The sequence below is a fragment of the Mustela erminea genome, chromosome 2, assembly GCF_009829155.1.
Source record: "Mustela erminea isolate mMusErm1 chromosome 2, mMusErm1.Pri, whole genome shotgun sequence".
Classification (NCBI taxonomy): Eukaryota; Metazoa; Chordata; class Mammalia; order Carnivora; family Mustelidae; genus Mustela; species Mustela erminea.
Window position 1 is genome coordinate 11,468,181 of NC_045615.1, and position 23,713 is coordinate 11,491,893.

General features: G+C 35.2%; 1 protein-coding gene across 2 annotated transcripts in view; it reads right to left on the reverse strand.

The window, feature by feature from the left end:
* Positions 1-23,713, reverse strand: part of GLRA3 (glycine receptor alpha 3) — a 195,591-nt gene that overhangs the window by 118,702 nt on the left and 53,176 nt on the right. For both annotated transcript variants that reach the window (XM_032332238.1, XM_032332237.1), the window contains exon 3: positions 7,733-7,800. In XM_032332238.1, the coding sequence (XP_032188129.1) occupies positions 7,733-7,800 (68 nt within the window). The remainder of the gene's footprint in view (positions 1-7,732; positions 7,801-23,713) is intronic.

Consider the following 23,713-nt stretch of genomic DNA (forward strand, 5'->3'; position numbering starts at 1 on the left):
TCATTGTTTCTAGGCTCTCCCAGCATACAGAGCTTAGAAATGTGTGGAGGTATGTGTGTGCAAATGTTATAACTTAAATTTTATTTTTCAATTGTTTCTATGAATTTTTAGACAATTAGATCTTGGAATATGGACATATATCCTGAGAATTTGATAATCTAGGTAGTTCCAGTAGTAGTCTTTCAATTTCTTTGTACTCTATTCTAGAGTAAAACTGGTTCATGGATTGGAAGATTAATGCCCATTTTGGGGGTTGTTTTGTAGTTCATGATTTCTGTGTTCTCCTGAAAAAGGAGAATTCTTTTTCCTTTTTCTGGTAAAGGATATCTATACCAAACTCAAACAAACATCTATGTATTTTGGAAATGCTAGAAATATCCCCTTTAATGCCAGGGAACAATATAAATTTCACTCAATATTGTTTTTGCTAAAACAGCAAGACAAGTAAAAGATGGAAAGCATATACAGACCAAGAGGACCAAATTAACTTATTATTGTGAGACAAAACGATTGCATGAGGGAACTGGAAAGTCTTAGGGCTAACAAGAAAGAATATTAAAACAATACAAAAAAATCATATTCCTATATACTAGCAATAATTAGAAAATATAACTAAAATTTTGCTATTTTAAAATACATGTTTTAAAAATAAAGAATTTTTTAATATTAAAACATATGCAAGGAATTTATGAGAAATTATATGTTTTGTTGAATAATACTAATATTTAAGTAAAAAGAGAGATACATTATATTCATGGATGGGGTTAAGTGTCTGATTCGATTTTAGCTCAGGTAATGATCTCAGGGTCGTGAGATCAAGCTCTGCGAGCTCTCTGTTGGGCCCAGTGCTCAGTGGGGACTCAATATTTTAAGGTGACAGTTCTCTCAAAACAATTTCATATAGTTAATTCACGTTTATTTTGTGGAACTTGACAAGATAATTCTAAAATGTATATGAAAAAACAGACTTCCAAGAAGAGTCAAGAATACTTTGAAAAAGAATAAACTGTATGTTTGGAAAGTTGTCCTACTAAATATCAACTCCAGTTTAAAGCTATATTAAAGAAGACTACAATTTTGGTGCATTGACCATTGGGACAAAATTAAGAATTCTGAAACAGACTCATTCAATACATATGGATATGTATGAATATATGTGAATATATATGACAGAGGTACAATTGTAAATTAGTAGAAGTCATTATTCAATTGTGAAATAAAAAATAAATATCTACTGTATATCATATATATGTATATAACTGCACAAAATTCCAGGTGGACTGAAACCTAAATAGGAAAAGCAAAATGCTTTTAGGAGAAAATATAGAAAATGTTTTTATGTACTTGGATGAGGGAAGGATTTCTTCAGACAAAGCACAAACCAGTGAGTAAAAACTAGGTTAGATTTTGTAAATTAAAATTAAAATAATTTATACATCAAAAGACATCATGAACACACTGGGAAAAAAGCAAAATTGCTATTTAAAATGCATGTAACAGAGCATTCTTCAGAATAATATATCTGTGTGTGAGTAGTGTAGGTTAGTGTGTACATTATAAAAGCAAACAAGTATAAATGTAGAAAAGACAAAAAGGCATTCTGCACAAAGGACATAAAAATGGCAAGGAAAAAAAATTTTTCAAGAAAAACATGTAACCACACTATTAATTAAAGAAGTACATAATAATGACAATTATATCCAGAGGGAGTAAATATTAATTATGGGAGATGTAAAACAATAGAAAATCTAATAAAATTAATAGTTGGTGTTTAAGACAGAATGCCCACTTTGGAGCACAATTTAGTAATATTTGAGTCAAACAGTTTCACTTCTGAGAATATAACCTTGGACCAAATAATTCCATTCCTGGGTGTATACCCTATAGAATATTTGCATATGCATATTAGAAGAAAATGTACAATAATTTTTCAATCCAGAGTTTTGTAGGAGTAAAAACGTTAAAAACATCAAAATGTCCAGCAAATGTAGAATTAATAAGTACAATATAAATACAATATGGAATACTCCCTGAAATGAAAATGAACGGAAAAGTCAAAGGCTTATGTCAAAAACCATAAATTTGAACCAGAAAATCAAATTACAAGTGGATACTACAGTATGGTTGTTTTGTTCATGTTTTCATAATTGTAGAATGGAATTTTATCTCTTGATATCAAGTTCAGGAACAAAGCTTCTTTGGAAAGGTAGGGAGGCAGTGTTTGGGGCAAGAGGACATGGTCAGCTTTAACTTATTTTTAATGTTTAATTTCTTAAAATAATAGACACATGAATGTAACTTATATTCCCTTTTGCACAGGTAATAACTCTATTTGATAAAAGCAATATTATTTGATAAAAATATACTTATAAAAAAGAATGTGTAGGATTTTCCATTAAGAATCTGAAAATGGACACTATAAATTTTGTATGCCATACTGGCTTAGATTTCTTTGGAGATTATAATGATCTAACCATTCAAAGTAGCATCTACCTATGTATGATTATTATTGCAACTAAAGTATGAACGCATCACTTATGTGAAAAACTGAGAAAATGTATAGTTTGAGATCACAGCAGACTTTCAGATACTCTTACCCAACCCCACCATATATCTGTCTACAGACACCTGAAAAATGATTACATCAAAACATCTAATCTATTTTGTTTTATTTTGTAAAAATAAGTCTTTCTATCGGCACTAGTGACAAGTAATGGTTCAATGAGTAAATATTGACTTAAGGCACATAGCCGAGCAGTTCTCAAACTCTCTAACATATGTGTAACAAGATGGAGAGCCATCTGTTTTCTGAAGATGGGAGGGTAAGCCTGAATATATATGCAGTTTGAGACACTGCTATCTACACACACCCAAATTACTACATTCATAAATAAGTTTGTTTGTTTGTTTTTTTAAAAAACCCAACTTACAAATGCTTTCATCCTGGCATTTTAGCCTTCTCCACAACTCCTACCAGATTTGCAGGAGTCACACTAATGGGGAGAGCTTAAGCTCCCCTCTAGAAGCAATAAAAACAATCATGAATGAGCTCCTTTTGTTACCACAAGTTTAGATGGCAGGACAGACTCATGTCCCTTATCAAGGCCATGTTACAAAAGGGGAACAGGAATGACTCTGATGGTGGTAAACCAGTTTCATCTTGAATTTATTTATTTTTTTTTTCAAGAACGTTGGTTTCTAATTGTTGTGAAATCAAGAATGTGAACTTGAGGGCGCCTGGGTGGCTCAGTGGGTTAAGCCTCTGCTTTCAGCTCAGGTCATGATCTCAGGGTCCTGGGATTGAGTCCCACATGGGGCTCTCTGCTCAGCAGGGAATCTGCTTCTCCCTCTCTCTCTGCCTGCCTCTCTGCCTACTTGTGATCTCTGTCTGTCAAATAAATAAATAAAATCTTTTTTTTTAAAAAAAAAGAAGAAGAATGTGAACTTGGAATAATGGAGGCTGAATATGTCCTTAGAGGTCTCATTACATATGACAAATGACACAGATATAAGATAAATAAGGAAGTTTAAAATTTATAGATTATCTAAAGAAAAAATTTGATAATTATATGTCAAGAATAATAAGACTGTGCTCAAGTGAGAAGGGTTGGAACTATAATAAGTTAATTGGACAAATAAATTTGGAAATGGTGGGAAATGGTGAGTTTCATAGACAAAAATAAATTAGAATTTATGTTCTTGGAAAGATACACATAATTTTTTTTTAAGATTTATTATTTATTTGAGGGGAAGTGGAGAGGGGCAGAGGGAGAGACAGAATCCCGAGCAGACTTCCTGCTGAACAGGGAGCCAGGTGATGCCTGGGGTTTGATCTCAGAGCCCTGAGATCATGACCTGAGCTGAAATCAAGAATAGGACTTTATTGACTGAGCCACCCAGTCACCCCAAGCACACAAAAATATTTTAAAAAATAAGTTTGGTACAAGAATAAAATGCAAAACACTTTAAAATTTTGAATTAATTTTCAAAACAAATGGGTAAGCATGTAGAATATCTACTAGAGAAATCTTCTCAAGAATCAAATAATTTCCTCAAATGGAACAAAATGAATTTTAAGATGGGGAGAGATAAAATTGTGAGAAAGTAGACCAGCAGAGGGGAGCTTAATATTTTTGACAATTAAGGTCTTTGTTAAGTGGAGATCTGTAGATTGGGAGATTTATTCAGATTCATTTTAAATATGAGATCTCAGGTACAAAGATAGCCATAAATGAACATAGGTAATTTGAAATACCATCCTCACAATTTTAATATATTGTCTTAGTTAAATTACACTATTTGTATTATAAAAACAAAAATAGGGGCACCTGGGGAGTTCAGTGGGTTAAACCTCTGCCTTAGGCTCAGATCATGATCTCAGGATACTGGGATAGAGCCCTGCATTTGGGCTGTCTGCTCAGCAGGGAGCCTGGTTTCCCCTCTCTCTCTCTCTCTGCCTGCCTCTCTGCCTACTTGTGTGATCTTTCTCTCAAATAAGTAAATAAATAATCTTTTTTTAAAAAAGTAAACTATATAAGATATGTAAATATTTTGGGGGGGCACCTGGGTGGCTCAGTGGGTTAAAACCTCTGCCTTCAGCTCAGGTCATGATCTCAGGGTCCTGGGATCAAGTCCCACATGGGGCTCTCCGCTCAGCAGGGAGCCTGCTTCTCCCTCTCTCTCTGCCTGCCTCTCTGCCTACTTGTGATCTTTGTCTGTCAAAATAAATAACTTAAAAAAAAGATATGTAAATATTTTTAAGAATCTATAAATACTTTTATAAAAACAAAATAATATTATAGCAAATAAACTAATGGACAAAGTTTAGCTACAGAGCTACAAAGTTTTCTACAGATGGTGGAAACTGAATAAAATTCATCAAGTTAATCAAGTGGTAGGAAAGTATTATATGAATCTTAAGGTAGAAATATAATAATAAGTTTTAATTTTCTCCATTTCTATGTGTATGGACACCATGTTGCAGCTTTTCTATCTGATACCATTAAAAATTCTACAGATATTGAATTTGATTGAATTGAATCTGCTTATAATAATAGAAGTAATATCACCTGTTAAAAAGTTTAGAAGACTAAAAAGAAAGATACCAAGATGAACATAGTAAATTTTATAATACTTAACCTCCAAGATGTTTGATTAATGTTCATTGATGTTGCTTGTGATTCTGAAGAAGAAAGTGATACATGCTAAAAATGACTTAAAAAAAAAACACATTATGATAGAATATGTAGGAATGAAAAGGATTTCTATGCTAGAGAAAGGAAATAAAACCGAGTAAGAGTCACTGAGAAACTGTATTTGCAATATTCTGCAAGATTTTTGTGTAATATTATTTTATAAAGGGAGTCTAAAATTATTACAGGTAAGAAATTTAGCTGGTGCAGTCATCCTCTAGATCATGTGCTACAACCATTTAGTAATAGACTGATGAATTGTATTATAAAAAGAAAATACCCTCAAAGAACCTGACAATCTTTCTGGTTTTAGAGAAGGAAATCTGGCCATGTCTTCCCTTTTCTCCCAAGTCTTTTCCTCCATCCCGCAAAGAGAAGTAAGGCTGTAAATTTTTCCCACTATTGCTGTTGGCACTATTTTGTGGAAACAGTTTTGCAAAAGAGAAAAGTATAAACATATTTTTAGGGTTTTGAGATTATACAATTTGTGTAGCAGCTATTAAAATGAACAAGTTGCCAGGGCTCAAAATACAATTTGGAAAGTCTAAGTAAAAAAAAAGCAGAGATTCCTTCATCTTTAAATATGATTTGGACTAAGAATGTACAGTAGAGGAGCAGAATTTTCCACCCCAAAATGTGTCTCTTTGGTATATGAGTTATTTTAGGTTGTTTTTTTTTTTAAGGAAAAAAAAAAAAAACTCAAGACGTTTTTCTTTTTGCTAACTGGCTAAAAGAATCTAGATAGAGGACCTGTTCCAAGAAGGAAGCTAGCACCGTAGATAACCATAGGTATAATATGAACTAGGCCTGGTAAATAGGTAGGAACCTGGCAAGGCCAAAGTCCTCTCAATGGTCAATTGTTTCTGAATGGTCCAGCAAACAATTGTTCACAAAACATTTATTCTTTTTCACCTTCCTGTGAATTGCTTTCCTTCCATTTGCAGTCTCAGACTCCTATCTCTTTCTCCCTAGTTCAGAATGGCATATATACCACATTTTGCCTGTCTTTGGAATCTCTTGTGTTTATGTATGCTATTAAATTGGATTCCCCTCTGTTAGCTGTCTCATGTCAATTTAATTCTTAAACCAGCTAAAAGAATCTTGAAGGGTAGATGAAAATTTTTCTCCCCAATAATAGAAATGCAGGATAAAAATCAAACCAAATACTCAGTGAGAATCCAGAATATGTCAAAGCCTTAAACAAGATTATAGTCATTTTAGAGTCAGAATTGCATCGGAACACCACTGTGGTTAAGCAAGCAAATGGTATGCATTTTCTCTGTTTACACAAACAAACACACATTCATGTTAATGTATACACTGTAGTTAAGATAATTCTATATAATGCCCAAAAATGTAAATTCAGTTCTTCTTCACTGATACTTTTATTGTAGTTATATTATATTGTTTGATAAAACCACAGAGATGCTTCTAAATGACTAAATATTGCACACATGAGGAAAAGAGAAATTTTTAAAAAAGACACTTCAGTAAATTCTCTTCCTGTTAAGATAGATTCTTTACACAGACACATGCATGCACTTGTATACATACACACACCTTTATGTCCACCCATAATAATTTACATATTAGATTATTTTTCCTTAGAAAATTTGCTATCAAGTCATTCTGAGATATGCACAATGAGCATAAATCGATGCTTAATAATGGTTTTGGAAGCTAATAAATCTTTAAGTATTTCACATTCTATTTTAGCTAAAATCAACTTTGAAAATTAATGCAAATTATACTTGCTAAATTTAGGAGTGGAGTATAATTCTAGGTAACTTAAAAACCACCATACATAGTTTCAATTAAAAAAACTTGCCTGCTAGACAATTTTACAGATATTGAGAGAATCATGAGTCTATCTCTGCATTTTATTTCAGCTGAAATGCACAAGAAAAGCTGCAGTGCAAAGCATGATCTTTAGAGAATGTTATAAAATCCAAATCAGAATAAATTTGGTCTGTAATGATGATTTTTTGGCTTTAATAACTTCATTATATAAAATGTTCTTGATTACATACTAATGAAGTCTCTGTTAATGAGTTTCAATAAAGTAAAGCATGTACCACACTATTCACAAAATATTTACGTTATTTCAGCAAATACTATATTTATTTGGAAAAGTAATCAAATAAAATACTTAAAATAATACTGTAAATACATTATAAGCATACAGAATAATTGAACATGAAACTATTTGCTCCTATGTTTCTGTTTGGTTATTAAAGAGCATTGAAAAGAAATAATTTAAATGGTAAAACTTTAGTTTTAATTTGAGACTTAATATTTAATTACCAAAATGGGAAAAATCAATCTTGTTTTCACTTACATTTAGTCTCTAATATACAGTCTCCAAATGAAACGTTATTACCTGCAGTTGATTGCAACTTAATTATACCAGTAATTTTATTTTTAAAAATCTCATTATATTAATTTTGGCTTTAAATTACATAACACTAACAGAAAATTTGTCATTAACATAATCACAAATCACTCCAGTGTGAAACTTGTTACAAAGTAAACATGCCTACCATGGTTGTCTCAGCGATAGAACCAAAGCTGTTTATAAATATGTTGCATGTGACATTAACAGGAGGGCCTGTTAAAAGAAAGAGAGATTAAAAAATAAGGACTATTTAAAATATTTTCAAATAATTCCATGTGTTTCATTATTAGTTTTTTAAAAAAGGAACATATATATTTTTATATTTGTATACACAGAGATGCTTAAAATTGAACGCAATCATTCTGCGAAATAGTCCGAGTTAAAATCCAAATTCATAGTCTCCTTTGAACACTGATGTTGGCCATTATGTAAGTCATTAATCTCATTAAGTCTCAGATTCCTTGATCTAGATTATCTCTAATGATTTTGTAAATATCTGATTTGGTAAGTCCAACATCTGAATCCTTCAGGCTGTTTCTGTTGAATTTTTCCTCCATGTACTGGCCGTGTTTTCCTGCATGTCACATATTTTTTGTTGTTGTGAAAAACATTAGATATGTTAGATGATACAATGTGGCAACTCTGGAAACCAGACCTCCCACCTGTCTCTCAAAGTTGGTTGTTGCTGGTGTTTCTTACTGTTGTTGTTTATTATTTAGTTACTTACCTGAACTAATAAATTTCTCCACAGTGTGCAGTCACGGAGGTGTCCATTCAATGATCTTAGTGGTCAACTAGTGAACTAGTTATTGATCAGATTTCCTTAATGCTTTGAACCAATAAGTCTTCCCCCCTTTGCCAGGGACTTCATGTTTTGGGGGCATGCCTTTAACATTCACACCTTTACCTTCACTTCTTTGCTTGCACAGGGTTTGCAGTCCGCCAGAGGTGAGAAGTTGGGGTCCTCCCAGGTCTTTCCTGGGCATCACACAGCCTTACACTTGTGTGTATTCTCTAGATCTACAAGAGGATATCAGAACATTTGAAAGCTGCCTATGAGCTTCTCATTCCTCAGATCTTCTTTTAAGATTTTTGCTCAAGATCTTGTTTGCCCGACTGGTATCATAGCCTTAAGCAGCTGGAGTGTTCAACAGTTTCTTGTGATCATTTTAAACAAATGCCCTCGGGTAGGATTTCCCCGCTAAGGGAGTTTCCAATCAAAGTCTGATGATGACAGACTTCCCCTCTGAGTGGGGTTCCTCTAGGGAGCAGCCCAGGTAAAAGTAACAGCTTTGGAGATGGACTTTCTGAGAAGCCGGTCTTTGATACCTGCTAGGCTGCTGGATTGCAGGGCTTCTGTGGTTGAGAGGCTATTGGTTTTTAAGGCTATCAAAAGCTCAAGAGTGGAGCCATATTTAAATGTCCTCTGTTTTTAGAGAAACCTATCAGTTTCACTTAAATACACATTTCTCAGTGTGTTGCAAGCTTTTCAGAGCCTCTGAAGGTTCATTTTGACCATTTTCCCAATATATTTTCTGCTTTTTTTTGGAGCAGTGAATTTGTAGAGAATATCGCTTCCCCATTCCAGAAGTCCCCTGTAAATGCCTAATTTAGCATTCATCATAATACCAATATGTTTTGTTTATATAAGATCTATTTTTTTCATTCCTTTACTAAGTATTTAAAACTGTGTGTACAGCAATATGAAGAAGACATATCAAGATTATCACCTAGCAGAGCAGAAGAAATAAGATCTTATAAATTGATGGGTACTTCTTGTTACCAGATATGGTACAGATTCATAGATATCATTTAATCCATATATCATTGAAAGTGGGTAATAGTTCATCATTTGCAAAATAGGGAATTAAAGCTCATAGAGGGTTACATAAGGTGCTAATATATAGCACATTTAGAATTTGAACCACTGGTCCAATTCTAGGAATCATTTTTCCCATCCTATCAAGTTGTCTCATGATCTTCACGTGACATTACATCCAAAGCATTCCATTATCTGGCTACAGATTTTGTTACTAGGCTGACAGGTATGTAAATCAACACCACTGAAATATTACATGATAGGGATTAAAAGAACTCTGAGCTAAACTCTACCTAGTAGATAATGTCACACACAAAAACTAATATATGAGCCTGACCTAACAGCAGCACCTTGCCCTAAACATCTATAGGAATAAAAAAAAAAAAAATGGATGTCACAAGAAATAATCACTTCAACTGATTTAGGGGATTCTTTGAGGATTTACCAGCCAGGCATATTTCATTAGCTTTATCTTGGAGCATAGCAGTGATCTTATGATCTTCCATAATCATTATATTGAGGATTGCTGCCACCTCTCTTCTGTGGGATCTCCTTTCATGGACCCCCTACATTTTTCTTTCTTAGCTTCTTTTTTTTTTGTTTTTAAATTTATTGTATATTTGCCCTGTTTCCTTGATATTTGCTTTTATATTTCTAACCCAATTGCCCTTTTAAAAATTTAATTTAATTTAATTTGTGTGTGTGTGTGTGTGTGTGTGTACCAAAATCCATTGGTGTGGTTTATGCACCACACCCAGTGCTCCATGCAATATGTGCCCTCTTTAATACCCACCACAAACTTTGGCTCCCCCCCCAAAAGCCTCAGTTTGTTTCTCAGAGTCCACAGTCTCTCATGGTTTGTCTCCCTCTCTGATTTCCCCCAAGTTATTTCTACTCTTCTTCACCCCATGTCCTCTATGTTATTCCTTATACTCCACAAGTAAGTGAAACCATATGATAATTGACTCTCTCTGCTTGACTTATTTCACTCTTAGCTTATTTCTTTACTTTACTGGAACATATACTTTAGTAATTTCTTGAGAAATGGTGCATAAAGATAAGAAGCTTTTGACAGTTTGCTTGTTCACATTTTTTTAAAACATCCTCTCACTTAATTAACATCTACATTTGGTACAAAATTTTAGCCGGAATTTTTTCCCCAAATTTTAAAGACATTTCTTTATTATTTTTTAATTTTCTTGTATTTCTCTTAAAAAGTACAAAGGCATTCTGATTCTTGGTCCTCTGTAAAGATAAAAAGGATATTCTTTTTTGCCAATATTAAAAAATAAATAAACACAATACCTCATTGGTTAGGATAGTGTAAAATCATTTGTGGTTTCAATATACATTTTCTTGATTACTTGTGCACAATTTTCATCTTTGTTTTTCTACTCATTTTCTCATAGACATTTATCTTACTTGAATAAGATAGAAAAAAGAAACCAAAACTATTCAAAAATGAAGTCCATGATCCATAAGCCAATGAATGAATCCTATGCACATTGAAATCATCTTTAAAAAAGAAATTCATACCTGATTTTAACCTAGATAATAGGGCATGCAACAAAGCACCAATATTTATAAAAGCTCCTCAGATAATTCAGATGTGCAGCAATGCTGGAAGCCACTAGCCTAAGGAATCCCAGACTGGGAAACATCTCTTCCCATTATATCATAGAGCTAAAAATGAACTGAGATTTTCTTATGGTGAAGAAATAGAGAGGAGTCAGAACTTAGAGCTGGGCCTTGAAAATGAAAGGCATTTAATTTTGATTAGATAGTGTAATTTTGAGTAAAAGTTCGATCAACAGTGCTAATAAAACAAGTAGAGCTGGTTTCTAGGGAGAAGATGGCAGAGAAGTAGCAGGCTGAGACTACATCAGGTAGCAGGAGATCAGCTAGATAGCTTATCAAACCATTGCAAACGCCTAGAAAATCAACGGGAGATTGAAGAGAAGAACAGCAATTCTAGAAACAGAAAATCAACCACTTTCTGAAAGGTAGGACCAGTGGAGAAGTGAATCCCAAGCGACAGGAAGATAAACCGCAGGGGGAGGGGCCGGCTCCCAGCAAAAGGTGGAGCAACAGAGCACTAAATCAGGACTTTTAAAAGTCTGTTCTGCTGAGGGACATCGCTCCAGAGGCTAAACCGGGGTGAAGCTCACGCGGGGCCAGCATGGCCCTAAGTCCCATAGGGTCACAAAAGTATTGGGGGTGTCTGAGTGTCACAGAGCTCACAGGTATTAGACCAGGGAAGCCGGCTACAGAGACAGAGCCAAGAAGTTAGCTCTCAGCTCAGGGTTACCTTGAACCGGTCGCAGGCTGGGTGAGTTCTGAGCACGGCCAGAGACCATGGAGACGGGAGTAATTAGGTGCTGTTCTCTAAGGGTGCACTGAGGAGTGGGGCCCCAGGGTCTCGGCTCCTCCGGGCCAGAGATTGGGAGGCTGCCCTTTTCATTCCCATCCTCCAGAACTCTACAGAAAGCTTTCAGGAGACAAAATCTCCCCAAAGCAAATCTGAGCAGATTACTTAGCTCGGCCCCTGATAAGGGTGGTGCAATTCCACATCAGGCAAAGACAGTTGAGAATCACTACAACAGGCCACTCCCCCAGAAGATCAACAAGAAATCCAGCCAAGACAAAGTTCACCTACCAAGGAGAGCAGCAGAATTCCAGTGGAGGAGAAAGCAAAGCACGAAACTCATGGCTTTCTCCCCATGACTCTTTAGTCTTGCTGTTAATTTAATTTTTTTTAATTTAATTTTTTTTCTACTGCTAAATTTTTTTAACTTTTACCCTTTTCTCTTTTAACGTTTTTTTACTAGTTTACCATATATATATATATATATATATAATTTATTTGTTTTCTTTTTTTAATTTTTTTTTTTCTGAACTTCTTTTTATCTCTTTTCTCCCTCCCACAATTTGGGGTCTCTTTTGATTTGGTTAAAGAGCATTTTCCTGGGGTCTTTGCCACCCTTTCAGTATTTTATTTGCTCCTTCATATGCTCTTATCTGGACAAAATGACAAGGCAGAAAAATGCACCACAAAATAAAGAACAAGAGGCAGTACCGAAGGCTAGGGACCTAATCAATACAGACATTGGTAATATGTCAGATCTAGAGTTCAGAATGACGATTCTCAATGTTCTGGCTGGGCTCGAAAAAGGCATGGAAAATGTTAGAGAAACCCTCTCTGGAGAGATAAAAGCCCTTTCTGGAGAAATAAAAGAACTAAAATCTAACCAAGTAGAAATAAAAAAAAGCTATTAATGAGGTGCAATCAAAAATGGAGGCTCTTACCGCTAGGATAAATGAAGCAGAAAAAGAATTAGTGATATAGAAGACCAAATGACAGAGAATAAAGAAGCTGAGCAAAAGAGGGACAAACAGCTACTGAACTATGAGGGGAGAATTCGAGAGGTAAGTGACACTAAGACGTCACAACATTAGAATAATTGGGATTCTAGAAGAAGAAGAAGAGAGAGGGAAGCAGAAGGTATATTGGAGAGAATTATTGTAAAGAATTTCCCTAATATGACAAAGGGAACAAGCATCAAAATCCAGGAGGTACAGAGGACTCCCCTCAAAATCAAAGGGAATAGGTCCACACCCCATCACCTAATAGTAAAATTTACAAGTCTTAGCGACAAAGAGAAATTCCTGAAAGAAGCCCGGGAAAAGAAGTCTGTAACACACAATGGTAAAAATATTAGATTGGCAGCGGACTTATCCACAGAGTCCTGGCAGGCCAGAAAGAACTGGCATGATATATTCAGAGCACTAAATGAGAAAAACATGCAGCCAAGAATACTATATCCAGCTAAGCTATCATTGAAAATAGAAGGAGAAATAAAAAGCTTCTAGGACAAACAAAAACTGAAAGAATTTGCAAACACCAAACCAACTCTACAGGAAATATTGAAAGGGGTCTTCTAAGCAAAGAGAGACCCTAAAAGTAGTAGATCAGAAAGGAACAGAGACAATATACAGTAACAGTCACCTTACAGGCAATACAATGGCACTAAATTCATATCTCTCAATAGTTACTCTGAATGTTAATGGGCTAAATGCACCAATCAAAAGACACAGGGTATCAGAATGGATAAAAAAACAAAACCCATCAATATGTTGCCTACAAGAAACTCATTTTAGAACCAAAGACACCTCCAGATTGAGAGTGAGGGGGTGGAAAACAATTTACCATGCTAATGGACATCAGAAGAAAGCTGGGGTGGCAATCCTTATATCAGATCAATTAGATTTTAAGCCAAAGACTATCATAAGAGATGAGGAAGGACACTATATCATACTCAAAGGGTCTGTCCAACAAGAAGATCTAACAATTTTAAATATCTATGCCCCTAACGTGGGAGCAGCCAACTATATAAACCAATTAAGAACAATATCAAAGAAACACATAAACAATAATACAATAATAGTAGGGGACTTTAACACTCCCCTCACTGAAATGTACAGATGATCCAAGCAAAAGATCAACAAGGAAATAAAGGCCTTAAATGACACACTGGACCAGATGGACATCACAGATATATTCAGAACATTTCATCCCAAAGCAACAGAATACACATTCTTCTCTAGTGCACATGGGACATTCTCCAGAATAGATCACATCCTAGGTCACAAATCAGGTCTCAACCAGTATTAAAAGATTGGGATCATTCCCTGCATATTTTCAGACCACAATGTTCTGAAGCTAGAACTCAATCACAAGAGGAAATTTGGAAAGAACACAAATACATGGAGACTAAACAGCATCCTTCTAAAGAATGAATGGGTCAACTAGGAAATTAAAAAAGAATTGAAAAAATTCATGGAAAAAAATCATAATGAAAGCACAACGGTTCAAAATCTGTGGGACACAGCAAAGGCAGTCCTGAGAGGAAAATACATAGCGGTACAAGCCTTTCTCAAGAAACAAGAAAGGTCTCAAATACACAACCTAACCATACACCTAAAGGAGCTGGAGAAAGAACAAGAAAGAAACCCTAAACCCAGCAGGAGAAGGGAAATAATAAAGATCAGAGTAGAAATCAATGAAATAGAAACCAAAAAAAAACCAATAGAACAAATCAACGAAACTAGGAGCTGGTTCTTTCAAAGAATGAATAAGATTGATAAACCCCTGGCCACACCTGTCAAAAAGAAAAGAGAAAGGACCCAATAAATAAAATCATGAATGAAAGAGGAGAGAACACAAATAACACCAAAGAAATTCAATTATAAGAACATACTATGAGGAACTCTACACAAAAAATTTGACAATCTGGAAGAAATGGATGCATTCCTAGAGACATATAAACTACCGCAACTGAAACAGGAAGAAATAGAAAACTGGAACAGGCCCATAACCAGTAAGGAGATTGAAACAGCCATAAAAAATCTCCAAACAAACAAAAGCCGAGGGTCAGACGGCTTCCCAGGGGAAGTCTACCAAATATTTAAAGAAGAACTAATTCCTATTCTCCTGAAACTGTTCCAAAAAGTAGAAATGGAAGGAAAACTTCCAAACTCATTTTATGAGGCCAGCATCTCCTTGATCCCAAAACCAGACAAGGATCCCATCAAAAAAGAGAATTACAGACCAATATCCTTAATGAACACAGATGTGAAAATTCTCAACAAAATACTAGCCAATAGGATTCAACAGTACATTAAAAGAATTAATCACCACGACCAAGTGGGATTTATTCCAGGACTGCAAGGTTGGTTCAACATCCACAAACCAATCAATGTAATACAACACATTAATAAAAGAAAGAACAAGAACCATATGATACTCTCAATAGATGCTGAAAAAGCATTTGACAAAGTACAGCATCCTTTCCTGATCAAAACTCTTCAAAGTGTAGGGATAGAGGGCACATACCTCAATATCATCAAAGCCATCTATGAAAAACCCACTGCAAATATCATTCTCAATGGAGAAAAACTGAAAGCTTTTCCGCTAAGGTCAGGAACACGGCAGGGGTGTCCATTATCACCACTGCTATTCAACATAGTACTAGAGGTTCTAGCCTCAGCAATCAGACAACAAAAGGAAATTAAAGGCATCCAAATTGACAGAGAAGAAGTCAAACTATCACTCTTCGCCGATGATATGATACTATATGTGGAAAACCCAAAAGACTCCACTCCAAAACTGTTAGAACTTGTACAGGAATTTAGTAAAGTGTCAGGATATAAAATCAATGCACAGAAATCAGTCCCATTTCTCTACACCAACAACAAGACAGAAGAAAGAGAAATTAAGGAGTCGATCCCATTTACAATTGCACCCCAAACCCCATACCTAGGAATAAACCTCACCAAAGAGGCTAAGAATCTATACTCACAAAACTATAAAGTACTCATGAAAGAAATTGAGGAAGACACAAAGAAATGGAACAATGTTCCATGCTCCTGGATTGGAAGAATAAATATTGTGAAAATGTCTATGCTACCTAAAGCAATCTACGCATTTAATGCAAACCCTATCAAAATCCAACCCATTTTTTTCAAAGAAATGGAACAAATAATCCTAAAATTTATATGGAACCAGAAAAGACCTCAAATAGCCAAAGGAATATTGAAAAAGAAAGCCAAAGTGGGTGGCTTCACAATTCTGGACTTCAAGCTCTATTACAAAGCTGTCATCATCAAGACAGCATGGTACTGGCACAAAAACAGACTCATAGATCAATGGAACATAGTAGAGAGCCCAGAAATAGACCCTCAACTCTATGGTCAACTAATCTTTGACAAAGCAGGAAAGAATGTCCAATGGAAAAAAGACAGCCTCTTCAATAAGTGGTGTTGGGAAAATTGGAAAGCCACATGCAGAAAAATGAAATTGGACCATTTCCTTACACCACACACGAAAATAGACTCAAAATGGATGAAGAACCTCAATGTGCGAAAGGAATCCATCAAAATCCTTGAGGAGAACACAGGCAGCAACCTCTTCGACCTCAGCCACAGCAACATCTTCCTAGGAACATCGCCAAAGGCAAGGGAAGCAAGGGCAAAAATGAACTATTGGGATTTCACCAAGATCAAAAGCTTTTGCACAGCAAAGGAAACTGTTAACAAAACCAAAAGACAACTGACAGAATGGGAGAATATATTTGCAAATGACATATCAGATAAAGGACTAGTGTCCAAAATCTTTAAAGAACTTAGCAAACTCAACACCCAAAGAACAAATAATCCAATCAAGAAATGCGCAGAGGACATGAACGGACACTTCTGCAAAGAAGACATCCAGATGGCCAACAGACACATGAAAAAGTGCTCCATATCACTCGGCATCAGGGAAATACAAATCAAAACCACAATGAGATATCACCTCACACCGGTCAGAATGGCTAAAATCAGCAAGTCAGGAAATGATGCTGGCGAGGATGTGGAGAAAGGGGAACCCTCCTACACTGTTGGTGGGAATGCAAGCTGGTGCAACCACTCTGGAAAACAACATGGAGGTTCCTCAAAATGTTGAAAATAGAACTACCCTATGACCCAGCAATAGCACTACTGGGTATTCACCCTAAAGATACAAACGTAGTGATCCGAAGGGGCACGTGCACCGGAATGTTTATAGCAGCAATGTCCACAATAGCCAAACTATGGAAAGAACCTAGATGTCCATCAACAGATGAATGGATAAAGAAGAAATGGTATATACATATATAATGGAATACTATGCAGCCATCAAAAGAAATGAAATCTTGCCATTTGTGACGACATGGATGGAACTAGAGGATATCACGCCTAGTGAAATAAGTCAATCAGAGAAAGACAACTATCATATGATCTCCCTGATTTGAGGAAGTGGAGATGCAACTAGGGAGGTTAGGGCTGTAGGAGAAGAATAAATGAAACAAGATGGGATCGGGAGGGAGACAAACCATAAGTGACTCTTAATCTCACAAAACAAACTTAGGGTTGTTGGGGGGAGGGGGGCCCAGCTGGGGGGGTGGGGTCATGAACATTGGGGAGGGTATGTGCTATGGTGAGTGCTGTGAAGTGTGTGTTTATAAAAAAATAAAGATTAAAAAAAACAAAAAAACAAAAACAAGTAGAGCCTGTGCAGTTAGGAAGAGCCCAAAATCTATTGACCATCAAGATGCATAGCACATAAAATTAAACAGATATAAAAAGGAAATTGTTTTAAACATGAAGGATAGATTTTTAAGAACAAAAAAAGTTCTTGAAAGTCCTGAATCCCGGAGGTGTTATAATTATTTGATTACTAGTAGAAAATTTTTTTCAGCATTTCTTCTTTTAATTTTATTTTTTATTTTTTTAAAGATTTTATTTATTTATTTGACAGACAGAGATCCCAAGCAGGCAGAGAGAGAGAAGGAAGCAAGCTCCCTGGTGAGCAGAGAGCCCCATGTGGACCTCGATCCCGGGACCCGAAGATCATGACCTGAGCGGAAGGCAGAGGCTTTAACCCACTGAGCCACCCAGGTGCCCCTCTTTTTTTTAAAAAATAGATCTTTTTGTAATATTTACTTATTGGAGAGAGAGAGAGCAAGAGAGCACAAGCAAGGGGAGCTGCAGAGCGAGAGGGAGCCTGATGTGGGGCTCGATTCCAGGACCCTGGGATCCTAACCTAAGCCAAAGGCAGCTGTTTAACTGACTGAGCCACCCAGGCATCCTTTTTAAAAAAAAAGATTTTTTTGTTATTTATAAATATTTACAAATGTTTAAATTTGTGAGACAATAAGTGTGTCTTATGTGTCATGATGCAAGAAAGGAGAAAGCATGAATCTTTTACCTCATGATTATGTTACCCCAAGAGAAGTATAAAGTCATAATTAACTGTTAGATTTCTTTTGACTTAATATAAATCTAAGGTATTGAACTCTAAAGTATGTACACAGAGTATCTGGGAATCTGGAAAAGCTAAAACAAATCATTCATATTTTCTAGGTTATTCTCTGTTTCCTAGAGAACATGAAAACTGCTTTTTCTTTTGCTGCTCACAGTAATATGAATCTAGGGAATATTGTTTAGCTTGAGATAAACTCTCTGCTCCATCGACTCACAGCCTTTGGAAGAGGGAAACACAAGAGCACTAGTGTCGGGTTAATTCATCTTCCAATAAAATGTTGATGGAAGTGTATCCATATTGGGGGGACATGGTCCCATGTTCAGCTGCCACTATGAGACTGCCTTCTCCATCTGACTGTGAATTCTTTGGCTGAAACTGGAATAAATAAAACAGTGAGGGGAGTGGGTAGTGATTTTTCTTATTTTAATTTAGCAAGAGTCAGGACCTTTATTTTGGGGACCTTAATTTCTCTGTGGACGTTGCCTAAAAAGGGAAGCATTTTTTTACTCTTTTGAGCTCATCCTTTAAATTTAAGTATTACAGAATTAATTATATATAATTATATATTTATATTTAATTTATATTATATATTATATTAATTTTATATAAAATTATATATAATTTTAGAAAATGGTGGTGAAAAATAGAATGAAGGTAAAAATTCAGCATAGGCTTTAGGATGTATTAGAGATATCTGTTCGAATGCATTTCAGTGTCCTCTGGGCTTCACGGCACTTCCTAATGATTCCAGGAAGGTTCTGAAAGCAGAAGTACTGAGTCCTGTGCTAGGAGGAGGACTCCTCTGAAGTATTTGTCTCTCCCTAAAATGTGGCACTGGCATTCCAAGTTGACCAGAGGCTTGCATAGTAAAAGTCAATAAGGAAAATAACATGTTTCCACAGAAGAGTAATTGTCAAGGGAGTAACTAATTGAGGCTTTGACTTATAGTTGGGAACATGGTATTTTATATTCTATAAAACAGACTTCAACCCTTGCCTCTTCAACATGCCTGCAATCACATGCAGAAAGCTCCTCCTAAAGGCAGAAAGCCAGCCTGGTTTCAAAGTCTAAATTTCATGTGGTAATAAAGTAAAACACAGTGTTCTGAGGTATGTTATTATTTATTCTAGTGGGTATCACATGTGCTCTTTGCCTGATAATGAAACATGCAAGAGTTCTATGTAGTTCCCATTTGACTACTTAGGTATGTGTTCTTTTCTTCAGCAGAAAGAAAGTGAATGAATTCAGGACACTAAACCTTAATTCCAAATTTCAAAACTAGAGCAGACACTGACTTGAAATATGTGTGTATGTGTGTGTTATATATAGGTATATTTTATATATATATATATATATATATATATATATATATACATATATATATATATAGTGCGTGTGTGTGTTATATATATAATTTTAAGAAAATTAATCAAAATAAATTAAATAGATTAAATTAAATTAATTTTATCTTTAGAAAGTTTAAAAACATACTAAAAGTATAAAGGAACTTGAAAATAAAAAGCATTGTTTTTAAAGTAGTCTTGGATTAGATCATGGAATCTCTTTGATGTGATACAAAGTATTTGGAATTTACTTTATGAAGCTGAGGGAACCATTACAGATTTCTGATCATGGTTGTGTAACAAACCAACACAACATGGTGAGTTGTGGAATGGATGGCAAAAGCTTAGAGAGAGAGAAAACAAGAATTTATTGTTACAGCCCAGAGGGGAGATAGAATGGCCCTGACTAAGGCAGAGAGAGTGGAGATGGATATAAAGAATGAAGTGGACACAGGACCATAAAGTTTATAAAGCACTGTCTATACTCTAAGCTTCTGGTCTGGCAGATCAGAGCAGCAATCTTAATCTTTCTATCTTAACTATTGATATGTATATTCAAAAACTTTGTAGAGAATGAAGCTCAGAGAAGATTGCAGATATTCTATTGCCATTACAGAGAGCACCTGTTTAGCCCTCCTTGGCCAATCTGCTACTTCTCTGTGCCAGGGCAAAAGCTGTTAAATCCATCTAATACACTGCTATGTTTAGCAATGGAGAAAATAATTGCTATAGCATCCATATGGCAAATTGTGCCTTTAAATTGTTCATTACATTAGCCATCGTTGGCCCTGAAAAGCTAACAACAGTACTTGCAGATGTTTTCAGCAGCATGTTTTTTTTCTTTTAGATGTCCTTTAAAGAAACACAACATGCCTTTTAAATTCAGAGATGCATAAAGGCAAAATAGCAAAGTGCATTGCAAAGACTTGGCAATTATATCATTGCACTTCATACTAGAAAAAAATTATTCACAAGGCAAAGCTCAAGCAAACAAAGAAACAAGCAAAAAACAGCTCAAGTGTTCATGAAAATGATTCTAAGAAATGTTTAGCATAATGTTGTATTAAAACCTCACCCTTTTAAAAGACACAGAATGCAATTGAAAGACTAAATCTCAAAAAATGTTGTATTTAGATTTATAAATGTACATCTCTATGTACATGTCACATATATATGTAGTTATGTTACAAGGAGAGATATTAATTGTATTTAATTACTTATTTTTACATTAAAGATTTTATTTATTTATTTATTTGAGAGAGAAGGAGAGTGGGCGGGGGCAGACAGAGAATGGGAAAGATAATGTTGAGCATGGGGCCCTGTGTAGGGCTCCATCTCAGGACCCCCATATCAGGACCTGAGCCAAAATCAAGAGCTGGCTGCTTGACCAAATGAAACACCCAGGTGCTCCTTATTTTATTTTTTAATTGACAAAAATAAACTTGATGACTTTATATCCACATTTTAAATTACTTATTCATACCTGAAGAGAGTTTGAAAACTATGACATAAAAATAGGATTTAGTTTCTTCCTTCTATTCTCTTTCCTTCCATTTTTTTTTTTTTTTTCCTGAAAACGCAGTCTTAAAGCCATTCAGTCAGGCAACAAAAGGTGGATGTCCATGTTGAGATGACTATGGGGAATGTGGTAAACTAGACAGGATGAGAAGGACATCCGAGGGGAAGGGATATATAGACACACACAGAATGCCGGAGCCAAAGTGAGTGAGGAGGATATTCCTCAAGTGGGGCAGCTGATGTGGAGTATTAGAGACGGGTGAAGAGAGTGTCCACATGGGGGCATCCTGGAATGGTCAGTCAGAGTCTGATCATGACCCTAGGGCATTTGTGTGGGAGAGGATGTGGCAGCAGACAAGGGAGATTTATTACATGTTGATCAAATACATCACTATTTTAAGGATAAAGGGAGCCAGGTTTCTTACTTTCAGATAAGGAAGTTAAAATATGGTAACTCAGCAGCTAGAATAAACTTATGGTATCAGAAATAACAGTGTGAACCATGATTTTTAGTAGACAAGTAAAGATAGAGATGTAAATTAATATATATATATATATGAATATACACAAGTGTGTATGTATATATGTATATGTATTTATACAAATACATGAATGTGTATAGATATATCCTGGAATACACCAACTTAATCAATTATCAAAGTGAACATTAACAGTGATGGCAAATATTAATGTGGTCCACCATCTGATTAAATGTGATCAGAACAAAGCATCACTTCTGTGATATTTCTATTAGGATGCATTATTTAAATTGAATCATGAAGAAAATTACTAATGCAAACTGAAACATGTTCTGTTAAGTAAAGGAATAATAATATAATTTTTAAAGTCATGATCATGACAGTCATAGAAAGCATGAGGTTTTGGTTCAGACTGAAGGAATCAAGGAGAAATGACAAATAAAATACAAGACACGATTTTAAAATGGATCCTTCTGCTACGAAGCTGTTATTCAGATTATGGATAAAATTTGAATGGGTGTCCACCATTTATAATGTAACAATATATTCATGTTAATTTTCTTGTTTCAATGGTTAAGTTGTGCTTGTCTAAGAGAATATTATTTGTCTAATAGACTCAAGTATTGGGGCATCAGGTCAACAACTTAAAAGTGGCTCAGGAAAAAAAAATGTTTTGTGTTGTAGTTGCAAATCTTCTGTTAATCTGAGGTTGTTTTAAAATAAAAAAGGGAAATTACCACAGAAAAATACATTAAAACTAAAATCAAAGAAAACATAAAATGTAGGGGCCACCAATCTAAATTAGTGAGCATTTCAGGTGAACATTTATAGTTTTAGAAAGACTTATTGAAGACATTCTTCCTATTAAAATGACCTGTATTATGTAAAAATGCAAGTAGAAAATCACCTTTTTCAAAAAATAATTGTGCACTTTATTTAAGAACAATAATGTCTGCCTGAGTATAAATAGTTAAAATGGAGAAAATGAGTTGCTTTTACTTTTCCCTGAAAAAAGAAACCAGGTAGGAAATAAGTATTAGCTATACATGCCATTCTGGGGTTAGAATGTGTTATAGAAGAATAGAATATTTGGAAACTGGATTTGTGATGTGGGAGAAAGGGACTAATACAGACAAATATTACAGATAAAAAGACAGCAACTACAAAGACATTGTGAAGACAGCCAGTGCTATTTCTAGATAAAGACAGTAACCATTAGAGATAGAATGAAAACAAAAGTAACAAAAATGCAATAAAAGTTTGGAAGGAACATGTATTCGCGGGATTGCTAAGAGAATACTTTCTGCCTGGATCCAAATTATACTTAAGGGTTATCAAATAATAAGATCAAAAGAAAGAAGTAACATCCAGAAACAGTTGGTAAAATGGCCTAGTAAAATAATATTGTATTGTCTATGGATGTACATTTATTTGCTCTCTGATTTCTTTTCATCTGTTAAACTGGCTTCTAGTTTCAAATGACTCCTAGGTGCTTCTATTTCAAGATAGAAAGATGAGCATAGTTTTCTTTTTCTCTGAGAGCATCAAATGATGTTAGCAAATAAAAATGAAACTAAACACATCACACCAAAGAGAATGGAAGGAAAGTCATAATTAGTTCAATGACATAGAATATAGAAGGCAGAAATAAATGGTTGTTCGATGGAACAGGCTAAGCTTAAAATAAATGCAGGTTGGGACTGCCTGGAGAAGAGAGCTAATGAGCTAAGAACAATGCAGGGAGGCACAAAGCTTAGGGTCATCCTCTGCAGGAAAAGAGGTAGGAAGTTAAAAGGGGTCTGCAGGGAGAGGCCATGGGTACTAGTCTCAGAAGTTCCCTGCTTCCCGCCCATATTCCCACAGAGTAGGAATGGCTTGGGTGTAACCCTCAGGAATTTTTCTTTTAGATACTTTATCTATCTATCTATCTATCTATCTATCTATCTATCTATGTATTTTTATTAACATTTAATGTATTATTTGTTTCAGGGGTACACGTCTGTGAATCATGAGTTTTACAGAATTCACAGCGCTCACCATAGCACATACCCTCCCCAATGTCCATCACCAAGTCACCTTACCCCTCCCACACCCCTCCTCTCCAGCAACACTCAGTTTGTTTCCT